At 42.3% G+C, this 18,946-nt stretch overlaps 1 protein-coding gene across 10 annotated transcripts in view; it reads right to left on the bottom strand.

Annotated features, from left to right (window-relative positions):
• The window catches only part of NCKAP5 (NCK associated protein 5), a 1,056,676-nt gene that overhangs the window by 830,923 nt on the left and 206,807 nt on the right, over window positions 1-18,946 (bottom strand). For all 10 annotated transcript variants that reach the window (XM_077747834.1, XM_077747833.1, XM_077747835.1 and 7 more), the window contains one exon: window positions 6,509-6,638. In XM_077747834.1, coding sequence (XP_077603960.1) covers window positions 6,509-6,577 — 69 coding nt within the window. In that variant the 5' untranslated portion in view covers window positions 6,578-6,638. The remainder of the gene's footprint in view (window positions 1-6,508; window positions 6,639-18,946) is intronic.

Genomic DNA, 18,946 nt, shown 5'->3' with positions numbered 1-18,946 from the left:
CAGGACATTCCTCCAGCATGTTCTTGACCTGCCATGATGGGCTCAGCTAGGCTGTTCGGCAGATTCGCTAGGTATTTATTTAAGCATTTGACACTTTTCTCACTCCACCATCACCTGCTGTCAAGAGGGAGTAGTCAAAGATTCAGCACAGCATTTTGGAAAGGCAGCTAACACAGGCCAGAGCCAGTCTGTTCCCCACCCATTGCTTCTTCCCCAAAATGTGCTTTGGGTAGATCCTCAGAACCACACCTTCTCCCCCACACCCGGATCCAGAGCATGGTCTTGTTCCTCTAGGGACACCCAGGAGACAGCCGAGATAACAGCCCTGTTGGGGGGATAATGTAGCTGGGGAATAAAAACCTCCCTCTTATTTACTGACATTCCTCCATTTGATGCTCACGTGAGAAATTTCAAACTATCTTGATATCAGAGCCAGAGGTCAGGCTTCCTCGAGGGCAAGCTGATCTTAGCTCAGTGGTGAAAGGCATGAAGTAAACCACATTTCATACAGGCTTTCATTAGTAGAAGGGGGAAAGGATAGCTGGGATTTCAATGGCTGGAAAACTCTAGCAACCTAGTGGTTTGTGCTCTGTATAGCATTGCTTATGGTGAGAGGTAGCCTAACTATAGAACCAAGAGTCAAGAAAGCTACAGGCATTCCAGAAGCACTACAAAAATGCAGCTGTGGTTCTTATTCACAATCCACAGGCTACACTGAGCAGCACTAACAATGCCCCTCTTCTGCATTTAGAAAAAGTCTCAGTGAGTTTTGAGCTTTCCAAAATAGTTACCTTTGCTCAAATTCATGGACTTGGGAACATATACCTTTGTTTGACATCCTAAACCCATTCTTTTGCCTGCTTTAGCATATTGCGCATCCTGGGGGTAAAAGCAAGCCATTACTCAGAAAGTCAGCACCCAGGAAAAGTGAACTGGATCTTCAAGTTTGCTATTTCTCTACCATGTACAGATATCCTTTAGAATCCAGGATGTTGCCTTTGCAAATAAAGTTGTATTGGAATATAAGCCACATCCATTTATTCACGCACTGTCTGTGTCTGCCTCCCTGTTCCAAGAGCAGAGTTGAGTAGTTGCGGCTGCTCATCTGGCCTATAAAACCAAAAAGATTCACTACCTGGCTTTTCAAAGAGCTTGCTGATCCCTGCTTTACAATTACTCCCAGTCACTGAACAGGTCGAAAATAACTGAAGATAAAACAGTAAACATCTACATTTGTGTATTTGTCAGGGTTTGTCCCTCTGTAAATATAAGTATACATATACATGGAGATTTATTATAAGGGATGGGCTTGTAATTATAGAGGCTGAGAAGCCCCATGATATTCGGTCTACAAGCTGGTGACCCAGGACACCCAGTGCCGTAGCCCCAGCCTGAATCTGAAGTCCTGAGAACCAAGGGAGCCAATGGTGCCAGTCCCAGCCTGACTCCAAAGTCCTGAGAAGAAGGAGGGGCAGTTTACAAGGACAGAAGAAGATGGATGTCGCAGCTCATGCAAAGGACAGGTCTGACCTTCACTGCCTTTGTATTCTACTTAGGTCTTCAGTCGATCAGATGATGTTCACCGACACTGGTGAGGGCAAACCTCTTTCCTGGATCTGCTGGTGCAAATGCTAAGCCCTTCTGGAAACACTCTCACAGACACACCCAGAAGCGATGTTTTGCAAGGGATCTAGGCATCCTTGAGCCTCGTCAATTTGACTAGGAAAAAATAACTCAGCAATGAAATGAGTTGTTACGAGAGGGTATGGGACACTATCCTTGGGTTGCCCCTTTCTTCTCTGCTCACCTAACAAATTTTTCCCATTGTTTTAGTCGTAGTCCATGTGCTACCTAAGCAAACTCTCAAATCGCCTCAGTGCACATTCTAACTCCAGCTCTTTCACGGTGTTCCTTACACATTCCTCCCTCAACTTGGTGCTTCTCACAGTCACTGCCACGCCGTTTACTTCCTCCATGTACTATCATTTTTTCTTCTTATTAGCTTGGTTTCCAAAAATCAACTATTGCCTTGTATCAGTCAGGGGGTTCTGCAGGAAAATGATGACACACAAAAATTATCTAAGTGAGAAGATGTGGGGGAAAGACCCATGCAATAAGGTATGAGCAGACCCAAGGCAAACCAACATGAGATGGACTGAAAACATCCGAAAGTTGTTACTACCAAGAAGCCTGAAGGGACATGGTGAGAGGGAAGGTGCCAGAGCACAGAGAGAACTGTGGTTTTGTGGGAGAGGGTTTCTCAGCAGAAGCTGTGATCTTAGACAGAGTGGTCCAGTCACTGTGGTCCAGGACCAGTCAAGGACAGTACAGGAAAACAATGATCTTGACCTCCCTCTCCCTCTGACCTCCTATTTCCTGCTAGGTATCCGCATTGGCCAAACCCAACTAGATGGCAGAAGACATAGGAGCCCACTGACAAGGTCCGTGTGATATATCCCCCAGGGGCACACAGCCAGATAGAGGATGGAATAGGTCTGGAGGGGACATGGTGACTATCCAGCATATCCCATAGCTACTAAAAAGTCTTAAATAAAAATGGGTTTTCCGTGATGCTCATTGGCTGACTTAATATGTGCCTGTGGAAGGCCAAATTACTCTAATGGTTTTAATACAAGCCATTGAGAAGCTAAAGGATGAATTGAAGGACTTCGTGTGGGGCCTTCATGCTCTTAGGAGTTTATCAAAACCGCACTGCTTTCAGAGCTGAAGAGCTAGTGTGGCCAATGTTTTCACTTCCTTCTCGTAGGGGAAAAAAGGAACAGGGCACCATGAAAGAATCTGCCATTCATAAAAGAAACTTACTGCCATCTGTGCTTGAAAGCAAAAAGTAATTTTTCCTCAAATTAAAAGAGAATTTTTGCTATTGATATGTGAGCTGGTAAAACAGATAATTCACTCCCCAGCCTTCTCATCAGCTAAATACTATCACAGCCACAAGTTTCAATAGCTGTACAGGCGGCCTGGGAATGGTTCTTATAAGTAAAAAGGCACAGTGTGAAATGCTGACATTTTCTGATCAAAAAACATCCTGGGGTGGGCTGAACAGCTTCAGGTCAAGAAGAGGGCTCGACTTCTGGGGTGATTTTTATTGTTATCGCAGAGAAGACTGTACTTGCCGTGAACACGCGGCTGCTCGGCACACTCCTACTGGTGAAGGCAAACTTGCAGTCACTTATCTTTCTCTCAGGGTATGTACCCCCCACCTTGAAACATATTTTTCATTTCAGTTTCACTTACCTGTCACTTTCTTCTTAAAAAAGGGTGATTTATCAAGTAAAAAATCAACATCAAAGAGCACTTTAACGTTGCCCGGGTGCGCACACACAGACACACACGAAACCACACACACTCAAACCCTCCCGTGTCCTGTCCTGAAAGCCAAATGATGACTAAAGGACCACCAAGGACCATTCCCCCCCCTTGAAGGCTTTTTCCAGTATCTGGACGGTGGGTTTCTCTATGCTGTGTTTCCTCCAGCCTACAAATTTAAAAGCTGTTGCAAGGGAGCTATAACTTCTACTCAACACTTCATGATTTGATTATGTAAAATAAAAAGTATAATGAAGTTAATAGCACCTTATTCTTGCAGTACATTATGAGGAATTTTTTTCCCTGCAAAATGTGAAAACGGAAATTACCTCTGGGCCTTCTAACTCTCAAAAATGTAGGTCATAACGGTTACTGTGGTGGAATTTCACGACTTAAGATTTAGTTTATTTCTCTTTCGTCTCTTCGGTTTTCCGAAGGGACATCTTCTCTTACTGGGATTTTATGCTATAAAATGCACAGAAGTGGAGTGATGGGCATGAGACCCCACATTGTCTGCTGATTGTGGGACCCCAAGAAGAATATTTAACCTCACTGAGTAATAACCTCTCCTGCCAAGGGAGGAGACTGGATAACCTGGCCCCAAGTTAGCATTCTAGGATTAAAAAAAATAATAACATAAAGTGAAATAAGGTAACCCTGCCTGGAGAAAGAAGTGTAGTATAGGATGCCAGGTGCTCCTCTTCCCTTATATTTTCCAGCAACCCTTATCTGGAATCATCACCCTGTGCTTCTTTCCTTATTATTGGTGTGGTTTCAACATGGAGCCAAAGACGAGGACAATGTCTTGGGTTCAAGTCCTTTACTGCCAGTCAGTTTGATCTCATCCCGATCTATCTCTCTTCCTGATGGTTGCAATAGAATCTGCTCAGGGGACTTCCAATGGGTCTCACTCTCGAAGACCAAACCCAAAACAAGTATTCTTGCTGTCACTGCCTCAGTATCTTATGGGAGGAATAAAGAGAACACTCAAACAGAAGGCAAACTTATAGTCACATGGCCTAAACCGTATACTGTTGAGTAGCATTTAAGGGCTCCCAGGCCACACAGTCATTAGAAAGCACACTCTTTCAGGATTTTCCCAATTATCCACATGCGGACATGACACACAATCTGCCTCCAGGAAAGAAGGGAGATCTCTCACTAGTGTAAAAATTCTCCTAAGCATCATTTGAAGAGATTTAAGGGGATTACGTTTCTCAGGTGGTGCCAAGCAACACATTCTTATTTTTCCAGTGTGCTTTCATGCTGGAAATAAGAATTTGGAACCTCAGGCCCACAAAACCCAGGGTAGAACCATATGCCAAGGGGAAGCCAAGCTTGGCTTTGAGCTTTCAGCTAGCACCGGGACTATGACAGGCTTTGATTTATGCTCACAGTCAGGCCTGTCCCTGAACAAAATTTAAATGTGGACAACGATTTCATTAATGATGTTTCCTCTTTCTCTGATTTGCAGGTACTCAATCCCCTCATGATAATTCACAGCCTCGTCCCTCATCGCCCCAACCCAGCACTCTGCGCTCTGCATCCTTCTGTTTACCAATTCCCTCAACAAAATGTTGCTCAGCTGCTTGACATTTGGGAACAATCCAAGACCTTTTATTAATGAGGGCTACTATGAATTATTGAAAGACAATAGCTTAGCATGCTTGCTTGCATTTATAGCATCTTTGCATATTCTCTGGGACGGAAAGCTTTAGGGACTAATCAGCAAGGGTATTTTTGGGTGAAGAGAACCGTTCCCGTGCTGCTCATATCATAATATATGGGCATCTCTGTCCTCTGCTTAGGTATATGACAGACCCTGTAGGCAGGTTAATCGGTAAAATGTGTTTTGTTTGGCAAAAGAGAGGCTCAGAAATTATCTTTTTATCTTAAGTTCCCCCAGAAACTATCCCCAAGGGAATAGACATATATATATATATATATATATACGTATATATACGTATATATACGTATATATACGTATATATATATATATATATATATAAACACACACACACACACACACACACACAATTTTCTTCACTTTCTACCCAGAGGTAGAAAGACTTAAGAGATGAGAAGAGGGCACAAGTATTTGGAGGAGAACCTAAAATACTACCAAATTTCTTAGCATCTGAATGTAGGCTGAGTGGTACACAGCCCACAGAGACACAGAAATTGACTCTAAGAATAAGAGAGGAAGTAGACACAAAAGTGTCATGTAATCCTTCTCCCATTCCCGGAAACTCACATCTAGGAATAGTCAGTGATGTTAAGCCTCAGCCACGATGGAGTGACTAGCTCCTCTACAGGCTGGCAGAGCAGGACCCACAGTAGCAGATTCAGAAAAGTGCAACTCATCAATCAAGTCAACAAATATTTGACTGGATACCTACTCGGACCCAGACTCCAGGCCAGGTGCTGGGAGCACACAAATGATTAAAGCACATCCTTCCACAACATACAAAAGAAGATCCTAAGCTAAATTTCTATTTCAGTAGATGATCAACAGACAAAGGAGTGACTCGTCTGATTTCTTACTCTGTTCATATGCATTAGGGAACAGGAGGGGACATACCACTGTGAAAGAGCAGCCAACCTTCCGAAATCAGGGACTTCATCTCTTTCCTTGGCTGAACCCGATTCTCATACACGAAGGCAAACACAACCAGGTCGTTAAGAATGACGCTTATTGGCATTAACAGAGTTGAAAAGAAAGCTCATAAACGACTGAACCATGGTACGCACCTAAGAAGATCTTAGAGAGAGACTCTTTGCTCTTCCATAGTCGAAGCTCTCTTGAATTCTTGTTCAACTTATCCCCCAGATTAAGATAAATGGGTGATGGAACAAGTATATATAGGCTTGGCATTTGGCATCAGCTTTACAGTAGTGTTTTTGTATAGGTTAAAGTCTACTTCAGCTGGAATTAATGTAATTATATATAATGTTGACAGATTATGACATTTGCCTATTAAGACACTATACAAACATTCCAATTATTTGCTGGCTTTTGACTTTGTAAAAACTAAATGAAACAAAATCCCAGGGGATATGGCTAATGGGGTAACTGGAATAGAGGTTTCAAAAGCACAGGGTTCAGGAAATAACAGTCAAAAAATAATGCATTTTAAGCCAAAACATATAGAGCGGTAAATGAATATTTAGTACTTACCACAAGACTACTGTCTAGAGACAGTCTTTTTCCAAAGTCCCTTTTCTCAAGCTGTCTCTTTCCCTCCATGGGTGAAGTTATTTATTTTCCTTTGTGATTTATAAGAATTCCCCTTCTGTTTCCAGGGTCACTGCAAAAAGTGAGCATGTGTTTTACCATCCGAGTGAACAGTGTTTAGACCCTTGTTTTTAGCTTTCTAACCAGAAACAAGTGTTGAAGCCAAAATACCCAGACCCAAATCAGAAGTGCGGAACTGGGCTCTCTCAACTCAACAGACCTCTCCGTGTTGCAAATGTCAGAGTCGTCTTTATGGAGGCCCCTGTGTTTTTACAGGTCTCGCTAACGGAGCTGGGGAATGGGTCTGCAGGTTGAATCAGCAGACTGTGGAATAAAGCAAACAATCCATTTCATGCCACGTTTGCTCCACCCTCGTCTTCCGTCTATTAGCCAGAAGCAATCTGTTACTGTGCACAGAGATGCCGTCTGCAAATTCCATGAGATCAAACTGACAAAACCAGGCTCCATATCCCAGAGCTGCTGAGCTCAAGGCCCGAGGAGGAGAAACTGAAACCTGAACATTATTGTTAATACTTCATAAAACATTTCATTTAAACATACTGGGGGAACATTAGAAGATGCATTCCCTCTGGGACACGTGGATTCCAAATGGATGGCGGAGGACATGTTATGGTCAATGAATATTCCGAATGCCCACTGCAGTTTTACCATATCAGATATAGCTAATCCCGGTACTCCACTGTGGCTGCTAGTTCTAGAATAAGTCTGGTTAGTAAGAATAGATGGTATTTATCAAGCACTAGCTTCCAGTTTTCACGAAAATATAAATGGCATGAAGTAAAAGAAATAGGTTTTAGCCCAGGCTCTCCTACCCGCTAACCAAGGTATCCAGGACAAGTCATTTAGCCTCTCTGAAACCCACCTTTTTAAAATGAGATTTTTTTTTATGTTGGTGATCATATGATATGTGTAAAATGATTTAAATGCAATAAACTACAATTTACATGTAAGTTATAATTATGCACAGATTACATTCAAAATTAGTTAACCTTAAATACTAGCTTGAAATAGTTTGTCTTTGATGATTCAGAAGACACTTGGAGGTACAGAAATTGCTAATAATTCACACAAAACACATAGCTATTGTGCTGCTATTGTAGAAAAGCTGAACTTAATAAAATATCATACTAATCAGCTCTTGATAAAATTGAAAAGAAATATTTTCCACGGCTCTCTCAATTGCTCCAAATCTAACGAGGATGTACCAGACTTGACCTCACAGCCCACAGCACGTGGTCTCCTTCTCCTTGCTTCCCCCACCAGGAGGAGGGCTGGGACAGCTGTGCCCCCGACATCATATGCCCAAATGATGGCCGGTTGTAGGAGAGTGATGGACTGCCTTCCCTGCGATAGGCTCTCTCCTCCCTCTACCACCTCTCACTTCAGGAAAACCAATTTCAATTCATTATTTGTCCACTCCGAAACTCTTAGGGGGCGCCTGGGTGGCTCAGTCAGTTAAGCCTCTGACTCCTGATTGTGATCTCATGGTTTCACAAGTTTGATCCCTGCATCAGGCTCTGCGGAGGCAGTGTGGAGCCTGCTTGGCATTCTCTCTCTCTCTCTCTCTCTCTCTGCCCCTTCCCTACTCATGCTGTCACTGTCTCTTTCGAAATAAATAAATAAAAGTTAAAAAAGAAACTCCTGGAAGTCCATTGTGAATTCAGGATATAAAAGCAAATTTCTCAACATCGTGTTCAAGGTCTACTTCCTGCCAACTAGTCTCTTACAGTCCCTGAACACACAGGGCACATTCCCCAGACCACGCTTTAGATCACACCCTTCATCTCCACTGGGTCTAATTTTTGCCTTGCTCCAGTGCCTGGCACACAACCCATCTCCTTCACATGACTTTCCTGGTCACCCGACTTGGCAAAGACTTCTTTCTCTCCCAAGTTCCATAGGGGTCTTTAGGGAGTTACGTTATTAATCACCATCATCACCTACCGTAGTGCAAATATAGCAAGCTCTTACTATTTGCTATGTGGTAGCAGCTAGTAGTGAAAAATAAACTCTTGGTAGCATCTTCCAGAACAAAGTTAGTTGTGTACTATTACTGTAGGCAAAACTATTAGCCAAGTGAGATGTGTTCCGAGGGCTTGCCTTTTCTATGTTCAGCAGCTCCCGTCTACTCCCACCACTACCTCACCCCAGTGGTAGCTCAGCAGACTCTCTGTAATGATGGATCCAGCTACAGACACCACTCAGACCCTGAGATTTCTCCCTCCATCAAAAACATACCTTCCTAAGTCATTTTCTTGTGTCGTTTTTTGTATGTTTCTTGCCATCCTAAGTCTTATTCCAAAGAGCCCTGGCATTTGATACATTATGATAGATAATCCTTTGGCATTTAACATGTATTTATTAAATGCTTAATGTAGGAAGGACCCAGTACTTAGGTGTTAGTGGCACAGCCATGTGTAAGGGAGACTAGTTCCTGCCTATGTGGAACTTCATGGAAGATACAGGAAATAAATAAGCAAACAGCTCCAAACCATGATAGGTACCTGCTACAGAGGAAATAACCATCAGTAGGTGGTACTACAGAGTGTCAAGCATGTGGAAGGGGAGCACATTTTAGGCAGAATGGTAAAAATAGAAGCCAGCTATATAAAAATCCAGGTAAAGAGCATTTGAGAGAGAGGGACCAATCTTCTAATGGGAAAAAGCTGGAAAGAGGATCTGTGTCCCCAGAATAGAGGATCAGTTTTTTAGGAATGAAGGAAGCTGGGAAGACAATGTGTGAAAAAAGTTCCAAGATGTAAGCAACAATTGTATCACACAGGGTCTTGTAATCAAGGTAAATTGTTTGTTCTAAACACAACAGTTAATCTTAAGGTTTAATTACTCCTTACTAGAGGATAACATTGAACAAACTATTTAATCTATATAGGCTTCAACTGACTCATCTATAAAATGGCATTAGTAATATGACCTCTTTCATTGCAGTGTTGTTGTGATGATTAATGAGATGATTCATTTAAAGAGTTTTACCAGTACCTAGCACATAGTAGGTAAGATTTAAATATTAGACATATTGATTATCTCTTCTGGTAAATATAATTAAACTTCCACAAGCAATGCTAGTAACTGGATTCTATGTTCCATAACAGGCTGTTGGGATGATCATGTTGGGAAACAGAGGTCTTTTCGATAGTACTTCAACAGCTCGTCTGCCATGTGGAAGACTGAAAGATTTAACCTGATCAATTTTTTTCATACTTTATGGTCCCAATTATATAGGCATAGATCGTCCTTCAAAACACTTAGCAACTGATAAACCACAGGGACTGGCCAATCAGAAGGCACAATCAATGGCAACAAGGACTACAGCTGTAACAGTGTCCTGGCTGGTTACCATCCTAAATGTATGTACTACCCCCATCCCAAGGACTTAAAAATTCACAAATTATACCATAAAGCAATCATAGAAAGGATTAAAGTTATCCAAAAGGATCAAGGCAAGAGCACTCCAAAAACAAAATGGCAAATAGGATATATCAATATGAAAAGAGGAGGGGTCCACAAAGGAAAAGCCAGAAAGGCTGACACACTTCATCTCCAGACTGTCGGTGAGAGAGTGCCCACACTGAGATACACCCAGCAAGGACTGCAAGTCTAGAGGGAAAAGGAGTATGTCAGATCCCAGCCACTTTGATACGACACCAGCCACTTGTATCATCCAACAAACTTCCTTGCTCAGAGACCACTGCCATAAAGCAATCTTCTAACTTTATTTGATTCCCAAGTAATTTTACTTATAGAAGAATAATGTGCTGACCAGCAAATATAAGTAGGCAATCTTGTGGAAAGCTACATTTTTAATATGAATTTGCAAATCAGCCTCTGACTCTTCATGTTCATCATTTACATATCTGCTTAGTATATGAGTTGAATTGAGCTGCCATTACAATATCAGACTCATTGGCTTAAACAATAGACATAAATTTTCTCACAGTTCCGGAAACTGGAAGTTCGAGATCAAGGTGCTGGCAGTGTGGGTTTCTTGTGAGACATTTCTCATTACCTTGCTTTTAGTCGCCTTCTGTGTCTTCACATGACCTTTTCTTTCGCACACATGCTTCTGTGCCTCTTTCTTCTCTTTTTCTTATAAAGACATCAATCCTATATGATGAAGCCTCTACTCTGAAGACTTCATTAACCTTAATTACCTCCTAAAAGGCCTTATCTCCAAATAAAGTCACTTTGGTGGTTAGGGCTTCAACATGAATTTTCAGGGGTAACAGTTCAGTCTATAAGAGTTAGTTTCAGGGCACCTGAGTGGCTCAGTCGGTGAGACGTCTGACTCCACCTCAGGTCATTATCTCATGATTCGTGAGTTCGAGCTCTGTGTTGGGCTCTGTGCTGACAGCTCAGAGCCTGGAGCCTGCATGAGACTTTGTGTTCCCCTCTCTCTCTGCCCCTCCCCCACGCATACTCTGTCTCTCTCCATCTCTCAAAAACGAATAAATGTTAAAAAAAAAAAATTTCCAAGAGTTAGTTTCAGTCAGATACCCAAGTCTGATCACATCTCAGTGTGCTAATAATCAAATTTCTGAGTCTAAAACCTGACAGAAAACACCAGATATCAGTGGCTACACCCAGACCCGATCTCTCTCTGCTGGTTAATTCACTGTTGGATTTCACCACCACTCCTGCCCACCTTTGCCTTTCCCTGCTAGACTCTTCTCCGTACTGCAGGTCTAGAGGTGCAAACATTACCAAGGCTCCTTAGTCAGTTGGCCCACTTGGATTCTGCCAAGAGGAGGCAGTGAGAAATCAGAAGGCAACTGCAAATGAAAAGCTCTGCACTTCCAGCTGCAGATGAGCAGCCTCAAGAGCAGGTGACTACACAGTCCAATAGTTCTGTGACTCAGTCTCCAAAAAGCTGAGTCTCAGAAAAGGCGGTAGGCAGGTGCCTAGTCTTTGACCACCAACTTCTGCCTTTTGCTCCTCCAGCTTTTCCAACCATTTGATTACAAAATTCCTCGCACTAACTCTCCCCCTGCTTAAACTGTATAGAGCACTTTCCCCTTTCCAGGCCTGACAGTAACTGATTCACACCCCCATAAAGACCCCGTTGGACAGGCAGCCAGCCTTCCTTGGGCAACTCCTGGTCTCTTTTTTGTGACCCGCCAGAACAGCGGTGTGGAATTAAAAATCCTACCGGACACTGAGTTCCTAGAGACCAGGGGCGATATTTTATGTTCTGTGTTTTCCTAGGTAGGATAATGCCTGATGCATGGCAATGTGGCCGACCCTCAATGAGAATTTGTTGTTCGCGTGAATAAATGACTAAATGAAGGTTTGCAGCTGTCTTTGTGAATGCTTCAAGAGCAGGGAGGCAATATAACATTGCTAAAGCAAAGAACTGCTATACACATTTATAACCCTGAAATTACTTTTATAGCCAAACACAGGGACATACCCAAACCTCAAGGAAAACACTGTATCATTATTTTAAAACTATTATCAACCTAGGGGTGCCTGGGTGGCTCAATCTGTTGGGCGGCCAACTTCGGCTCAGGTCATGATCTCACAGTCCGTGGGCTCGAGCCCCGCATCAGGCTCTGTGCTGACAGNGTCATTATCTCATGATTCGTGAGTTCGAGCTCTGTGTTGGGCTCTGTGCTGACAGCTCAGAGCCTGGAGCCTGCATGAGACTTTGTGTTCCCCTCTCTCTCTGCCCCTCCCCCACGCATACTCTGTCTCTCTCCATCTCTCAAAAACGAATAAATGTTAAAAAAAAAAAATTTCCAAGAGTTAGTTTCAGTCAGATACCCAAGTCTGATCACATCTCAGTGTGCTAATAATCAAATTTCTGAGTCTAAAACCTGACAGAAAACACCAGATATCAGTGGCTACACCCAGACCCGATCTCTCTCTGCTGGTTAATTCACTGTTGGATTTCACCACCACTCCTGCCCACCTTTGCCTTTCCCTGCTAGACTCTTCTCCGTACTGCAGGTCTAGAGGTGCAAACATTACCAAGGCTCCTTAGTCAGTTGGCCCACTTGGATTCTGCCAAGAGGAGGCAGTGAGAAATCAGAAGGCAACTGCAAATGAAAAGCTCTGCACTTCCAGCTGCAGATGAGCAGCCTCAAGAGCAGGTGACTACACAGTCCAATAGTTCTGTGACTCAGTCTCCAAAAAGCTGAGTCTCAGAAAAGGCGGTAGGCAGGTGCCTAGTCTTTGACCACCAACTTCTGCCTTTTGCTCCTCCAGCTTTTCCAACCATTTGATTACAAAATTCCTCGCACTAACTCTCCCCCTGCTTAAACTGTATAGAGCACTTTCCCCTTTCCAGGCCTGACAGTAACTGATTCACACCCCCATAAAGACCCCGTTGGACAGGCAGCCAGCCTTCCTTGGGCAACTCCTGGTCTCTTTTTTGTGACCCGCCAGAACAGCGGTGTGGAATTAAAAATCCTACCGGACACTGAGTTCCTAGAGACCAGGGGCGATATTTTATGTTCTGTGTTTTCCTAGGTAGGATAATGCCTGATGCATGGCAACGTGGCCGACCCTCAATGAGAATTTGTTGTTCGCGTGAATAAATGACTAAATGAAGGTTTGCAGCTGTCTTTGTGAATGCTTCAAGAGCAGGGAGGCAATATAACATTGCTAAAGCAAAGAACTGCTATACACATTTATAACCCTGAAATTACTTTTATAGCCAAACACAGGGACATACCCAAACCTCAAGGAAAACACTGTATCATTATTTTAAAACTATTATCAACCTAGGGGCGCCTGGGTGGCTCAATCTGTTGGGCGGCCAACTTCGGCTCAGGTCATGACCTCACAGTCCGTGGGTTCGAGCCCCGCATCAGGCTCTGTGCTGACAGCTAGCTCAGAACTTGGAGCCTGTTTTGGATTCTGTGTCTCCCTCTTTCTCTGCCCCTCCCCTGCTCACACTCTCTATCTCTCAGAAATTCAGAAATAAATAAATAAATAAATAAATACGTTAAAAAATAAACCTGTTATCAACCTAAAAATTACTGCTTAGGATCTGCCTCACCTAACAAAGTATCATAACCAAGTCCTGTCCGTGCCTTTTCTATGGCTTCCAACAACTCTTGTTAGAAGGAACACACATCTAACTCTGCGTGATGGTTTGGAAGCCTCTCCCTCCTCGTAATGAGAAGAAAACGGTCAAAGAGTTGAAGGAAGACAGGATATTAAGCATATTTTTTTGACTGATGGACATAGATACTGGTCTCCCTCCCCTCTCACATACATCTCTCCCTAAGTGATGAAAATACCATTTCTTGGTATCTGTAGAATCTGTTTTGGGCTTAATAAACTCTTTTTAATTTTCCTCACAGACAGTAATGGCCTTTCAACACTAGACAGACCCTTTAATATTCCTAAAGATGTTAGTAATTTCTTTTTTCTGCCAGACTTTATTAACAGACTACATAATTTTCAAGGGACAATAACCAAACAACACCATTAAATAAAAGCCCAAAGGCATATTTCCTCACATGCGCGCAGTGATACACATGCAGACACACACACACTCGCTCTTCCACTCACAGGGCTCTTCTGAGAACCTTTCTCCAGAGCAATCTCTGCCTCTCTGATCCCCCCACACCCCAGCTCTGCTTTGAAATTTTAATGGTAGTGGCAGAAGAAATGGAGGGGAAAAGCACCAAAGGCATGAGACGATCTGGCTCTCAGCCCTCTTTGCCAGGTAAACTTGAACGTGTTCCCTAATTTCTGTGAGTTTACATTTGCCAATCTCTTCGCGCCAGGTTACTGTGAGGTTGCAATGAGGTGACATATGATTCGGAGTATTTTTCAGTCAGCTTTGGTAAGCAACAAACTATGCAAAATAGGATTGTTTGCAGCCCCTGTTCTGTTCACATCCATAGAACGGAAAGTGCATCAAACTCATTGACATGGCCCCTGCAGTACCCTGCACTCTAGCCCCTACATGGTATAAATCCTGCAAAGAATAATTTCAGACTTGGGCATGCCAAAGACAAATCAAAAGGGTATCAAGGTTCTTGTCCCCAAGAAGGATGAAATCCTTTCCATCCATGCTGGATGCTCCTTCGAATCACCTGGGAACCTTGTAAAACACACCAATGCTCAGACTCCATCCCAGACCACTGGAAGCTCTAGGGGAAGGGGTCCTAGGCACCAGAGTATGGTGACAGAAGTCTGGGTTGGTGACCACGGGCTGAAGCAGTGGGTCTCAAACTGTGCCATTAATGAGAGTCACCTGGATAGTCACTGAGATCAAGTGAATCAGGATTACTAGGGGTGGATGCAGTCATCACAATGTTAAGTTCCCCAAATGACTCCAACCTACAGCACCATGTGAAAGGGTGAAGCTGTGCCCCCTTTCATGGCCTCATTCCCTTTCTCAAAGGCTGAGGGACATGGAGTTGCTGGTAGAAAAATAATGCCTTTCTTTAGCCACTGCAACCAGCAATTCTTAACCTGGAAACACTGATCCCAAAGAAGAGGGTCAGATACAAATAATTCGCATCACCTTCCTCTGTAGGCCCGTTCTGTCCAGCTCATGAATCACCCTGCTTAAACTGGTCTTTTGCTCTGTGCAAAAACTAATGTTGGCGGAAGACAGAACTATCAGATCTAGAGTCCAAATTAATGCACAAACAGCCCAGAAACTCAGAGTGAGGCCACCATTAAGAGAATGAGGGAAAGAACCTCCAATACCAAGTACAAGAGTAGAAGGAAATTCTGATTCAAATGCTCTCAGACTCGCCCCTTCCTTTCTCCCTGCTCTTCTCTAAGAGTACCTGGCTCTCATTTCTAAGCAAAAGGAGCAGGAGGGAAAAGAGGAAAATATGAATCTGTAAGATTTTGCTTAGAGCTACCAAATAGAATCTTTGAAAGTCCTGTCAGCTTCGTATTGAAATCTTTTCATCCACATGCATCAAGTCCTCATCAAGGAAGGCAGTTGGCTTGTCTTATACTTGAAATACATACACACAGCAGTTTCCTTTTAGAAGATATATTGCCTCAGTAACTTTCTGTTACTGATACACCTATTGGTGAAGTACATGGGTAGGGATGTGTGTGTGTATTGGTGGGTGGGGGGTTGTACAGATATGTGAATGTGTAGGAGTATGTGTGTACACACGTATGTGTGTGTGTGTGTGTGCACACACTCCAAACAGAAAACCACAGTCTCCATTCTGGACAGGAGAATTTTTAAAAAATGATGGACTTTCAACCACAAAACATCTATTTAAATCCGAACAGCACCCTGAAACCGATTTAGAAGACTGAATGCTAACAGATTTCCCGAACATGGTCCATCCTTGCCAGATAAATGAGGGGAAACATTCTCTTCAGGATGTGACAACAGCTCTTTTCTTTGAAGTGGAGGAAAATTCTGCATGATGATGAAAATTGGTTTTTAAAAAATGATTTCATGAGCTCATGTTTATTAGACTTCTCACCCTAGAAGCTACTCAGTAGCCTATAGCTGATAGTTAAATGCCAGAAAATAATCCGAGGAATTACTGCCTCGTGGTCTCCATACACGGCTACTTCCCCAACACAGAAACAGGCGAATTTCACTCAAGTCAGGCTCTGGAAGTCTAGGCGGGTGGTCAACATGCAGCTTCAGTCCAATGCAACAGTTAACGACTGGATACTAATCTGAATTAAGTTCCTTAGGAATGGAGGACAGGAAAAGCTCTTTAAACCTCTAAGAACTCCAAAATGCAGTAATTTCCAACTCTTAACATGTAAATGTTTTTTTTAGTTGAGATATTCTTTACATACCATTAAAGTTCAGCCTTTCAAAATATACAATTCCGTGTCAACCCTTTTTATTACCCAAAACTTATTTGCTATGGAGACTCGGGTTATTATTCTCCCTAAGAACACAAAGAAGTTTCCTCATTACGGCTTCATGCTGCATCAATCCTGTGTCATGTCCCCATCATTCTGGGTAGCAGCATCAGGGATAGTCTTGAGTTCAAATTCTGCAACTTTCAGTTCTAAGACAGTAAGCAATTTCTGTAAGCTTGAGCAATTTAACATCACTTGGCCTCATTTTCCTCAAAGATAAAATTCAGATAATAACTATAGCAGCCATCACCTTAACAAGATGGCTCTGATGTTTAAAACGTTTGTTTTAAAATAGTTAGTAATAGGGTGGCTGAGTGGCTCAGTCGGTTAAGCATCCAACTTCAGCTCAGGTCATGATCTCAGGGGTTTGTGGGTTCAAGCCACACATCAGGCTCTGGGCAGACAGCTCAGAGCCTGGAGCCTGTTTCAGATTCTGTGTCTCCCTCTCTCTCTGTCCCTTCCCACACTTGTGCTCTGTCTCTCAAAAATAAATGAATGTTAAAAAAATTTAATTAAAAAAATAGTGAGTAAGATACTCAATAACTATTAGGCATAACTCAACAGAATTCCTTTTGTTAAGAATTCAATAAAGTGTTTATTCAATATCTATTTTGGTTCCAGACCTGTTTAGGCCCCAAGAGAAGGAAGGAAGGAAGGAAGGAAGGAAGGAAGGAAGGAAGACAGAAAGAAAGACAGAAAGAAAGAAAGGCAAAAGATATAAAGCACACATCCTCAAATTTTAAGGAGGGTAGGGATTTATATTGTAAAAAGGTAAAAAAATGTGAATGAATGGATATTTTGGTACAAAGAAGACTCACTTTCAGTTGGAATAATCCTGTAAAACCTGCCTTTATTTCATTCAAGTATTTCCAGCTGATTTCCAGACAGAAACTATTGCTACATTTTTATAGTGTATGAACCAAAAGCTAAGAGACAGAACAGCAGGGCCTTGCACCAGGATACGCCTTCCATCTCTGGCTGCTCTTGTCCAACCATCTGTTCTTTCTCTCCCGGTCCTTCTCAGTAAAGCTGCTCCCCCCATTAAGCTCCTCCTCTACCTTCTCCATTTATCGCTTTAAGAAACGTTTCTAGTTCATTATATGAAATGCCCGTACATTGCCCAAGAACTCCTCAGGGGAAAGTCAGTGTAAAAATGAAACAGGTAAATAAATAGCTTTTAAAAATAAATAAAGTGTGCACACAACCCCAGAGGACTGGAAGAGTATTTAGATAAGTGACTAGGGAAAAGAATTTTCACACTGTGTCATCTGCTAACTCTAATGAGTTAATTAAATTAGAAAAATTCCACAGCCAGAAGCAAAAACATCCAAATATGTGGGATGCTGGGGGAATTATAGACCATGCTACTAAATGCATTCTGTTCAAGCTTTTTTTTTTTTTTTACCCTTTGAGAAGGCTGTGGAGAGCTACACTTAAAAAACCATCCAATTTCAAGAGCGTATTTTCCATCTGGGGCCAGTTGGGTAGAATGTGCTCTAAACTCTGCAAACCTGCTGAAAGACAACATGACTTGTTAAGAAAACTGTTTATGAAAAACAATGTTTTGAGAAGATCCAGCAAAAGGTTTAACTGTGATGTCCCCCAACAGTGTTGAATTCATTATTTCCCATTATATGCTTTAGCACACAAGTGAAAAGCCAAAATGATTCAAGAAATGGATACAATCAAGTAAGTTGGACATTTTTGCTAAGGCTTCACATGGTAATTAGAATATTTCCAGCTACCTGGAAGCTTTTCCTCTTTAAAAGGTTTTCTCTTTTCTTTAATGGTAACCTCCTTCCACAACTGTTATATCCCAAACAATCCTGATGTGGAAAAAAAAAATGCTCACAGCCTAAGAAATCAAGGTTGAAATACCCATTAACATGCTGAGGCCAATCAGAAGAATTTCTAAGAAAGCATAAAATGTAGAATATGATATTAAAGATGTCCTAAGTAATAACAGCCATCAAAATCAAATGTATGAAAAAAGTCTCAAAGATGTTTATCTTTTTCGACTCCTTGTTTAATTAAATTGAGAGCACTATTCACTTGTGGGGAGAGAGGTGAGCTGAAGTCCCTTGCAAAGGTGAAACAGTTGATGACCACTCACTTATGCCAATATCTATAGAGACTGAGGTTAAGGGTGTGCGTGTGTGTGCGCGCACGCGCGCACACGCACATACATGATGTATATATGTACTACACATACACCGATGTGTAGATACTTATGTGTGCATATATGTGTGCATATACTTATGTGATATTTTCCTTCTTGTCCTCATGTCTCCCAGATTCTGAGCAGTGCTAATTAAAATTCCTAATTATTGAGGATTTTTTTTTCTTGTGATGAGTTGTTTCTTTTTCTTTGGGCTTTGAAAGCTCAGGAATAAGAGAAGCTTGATGTATAATTAGATAAACCAGTGCTTCTCAGATTCAAGAATAGGAATCACCAGTGGAGTCATTAAAATGCAGATTCTGACTGAGTACGTCTATAGTGAAGTCTGAGATTCTGCATGTCCAATA

The sequence above is a fragment of the Crocuta crocuta genome, unplaced genomic scaffold (assembly GCF_008692635.1).
Source record: "Crocuta crocuta isolate KB4526 unplaced genomic scaffold, BGI_CrCroc_1.0 scaffold427, whole genome shotgun sequence".
In the NCBI taxonomy this organism is placed as follows: Eukaryota; Metazoa; Chordata; class Mammalia; order Carnivora; family Hyaenidae; genus Crocuta; species Crocuta crocuta.
This window is presented reverse-complemented; position numbering and strand designations above follow the sequence as displayed.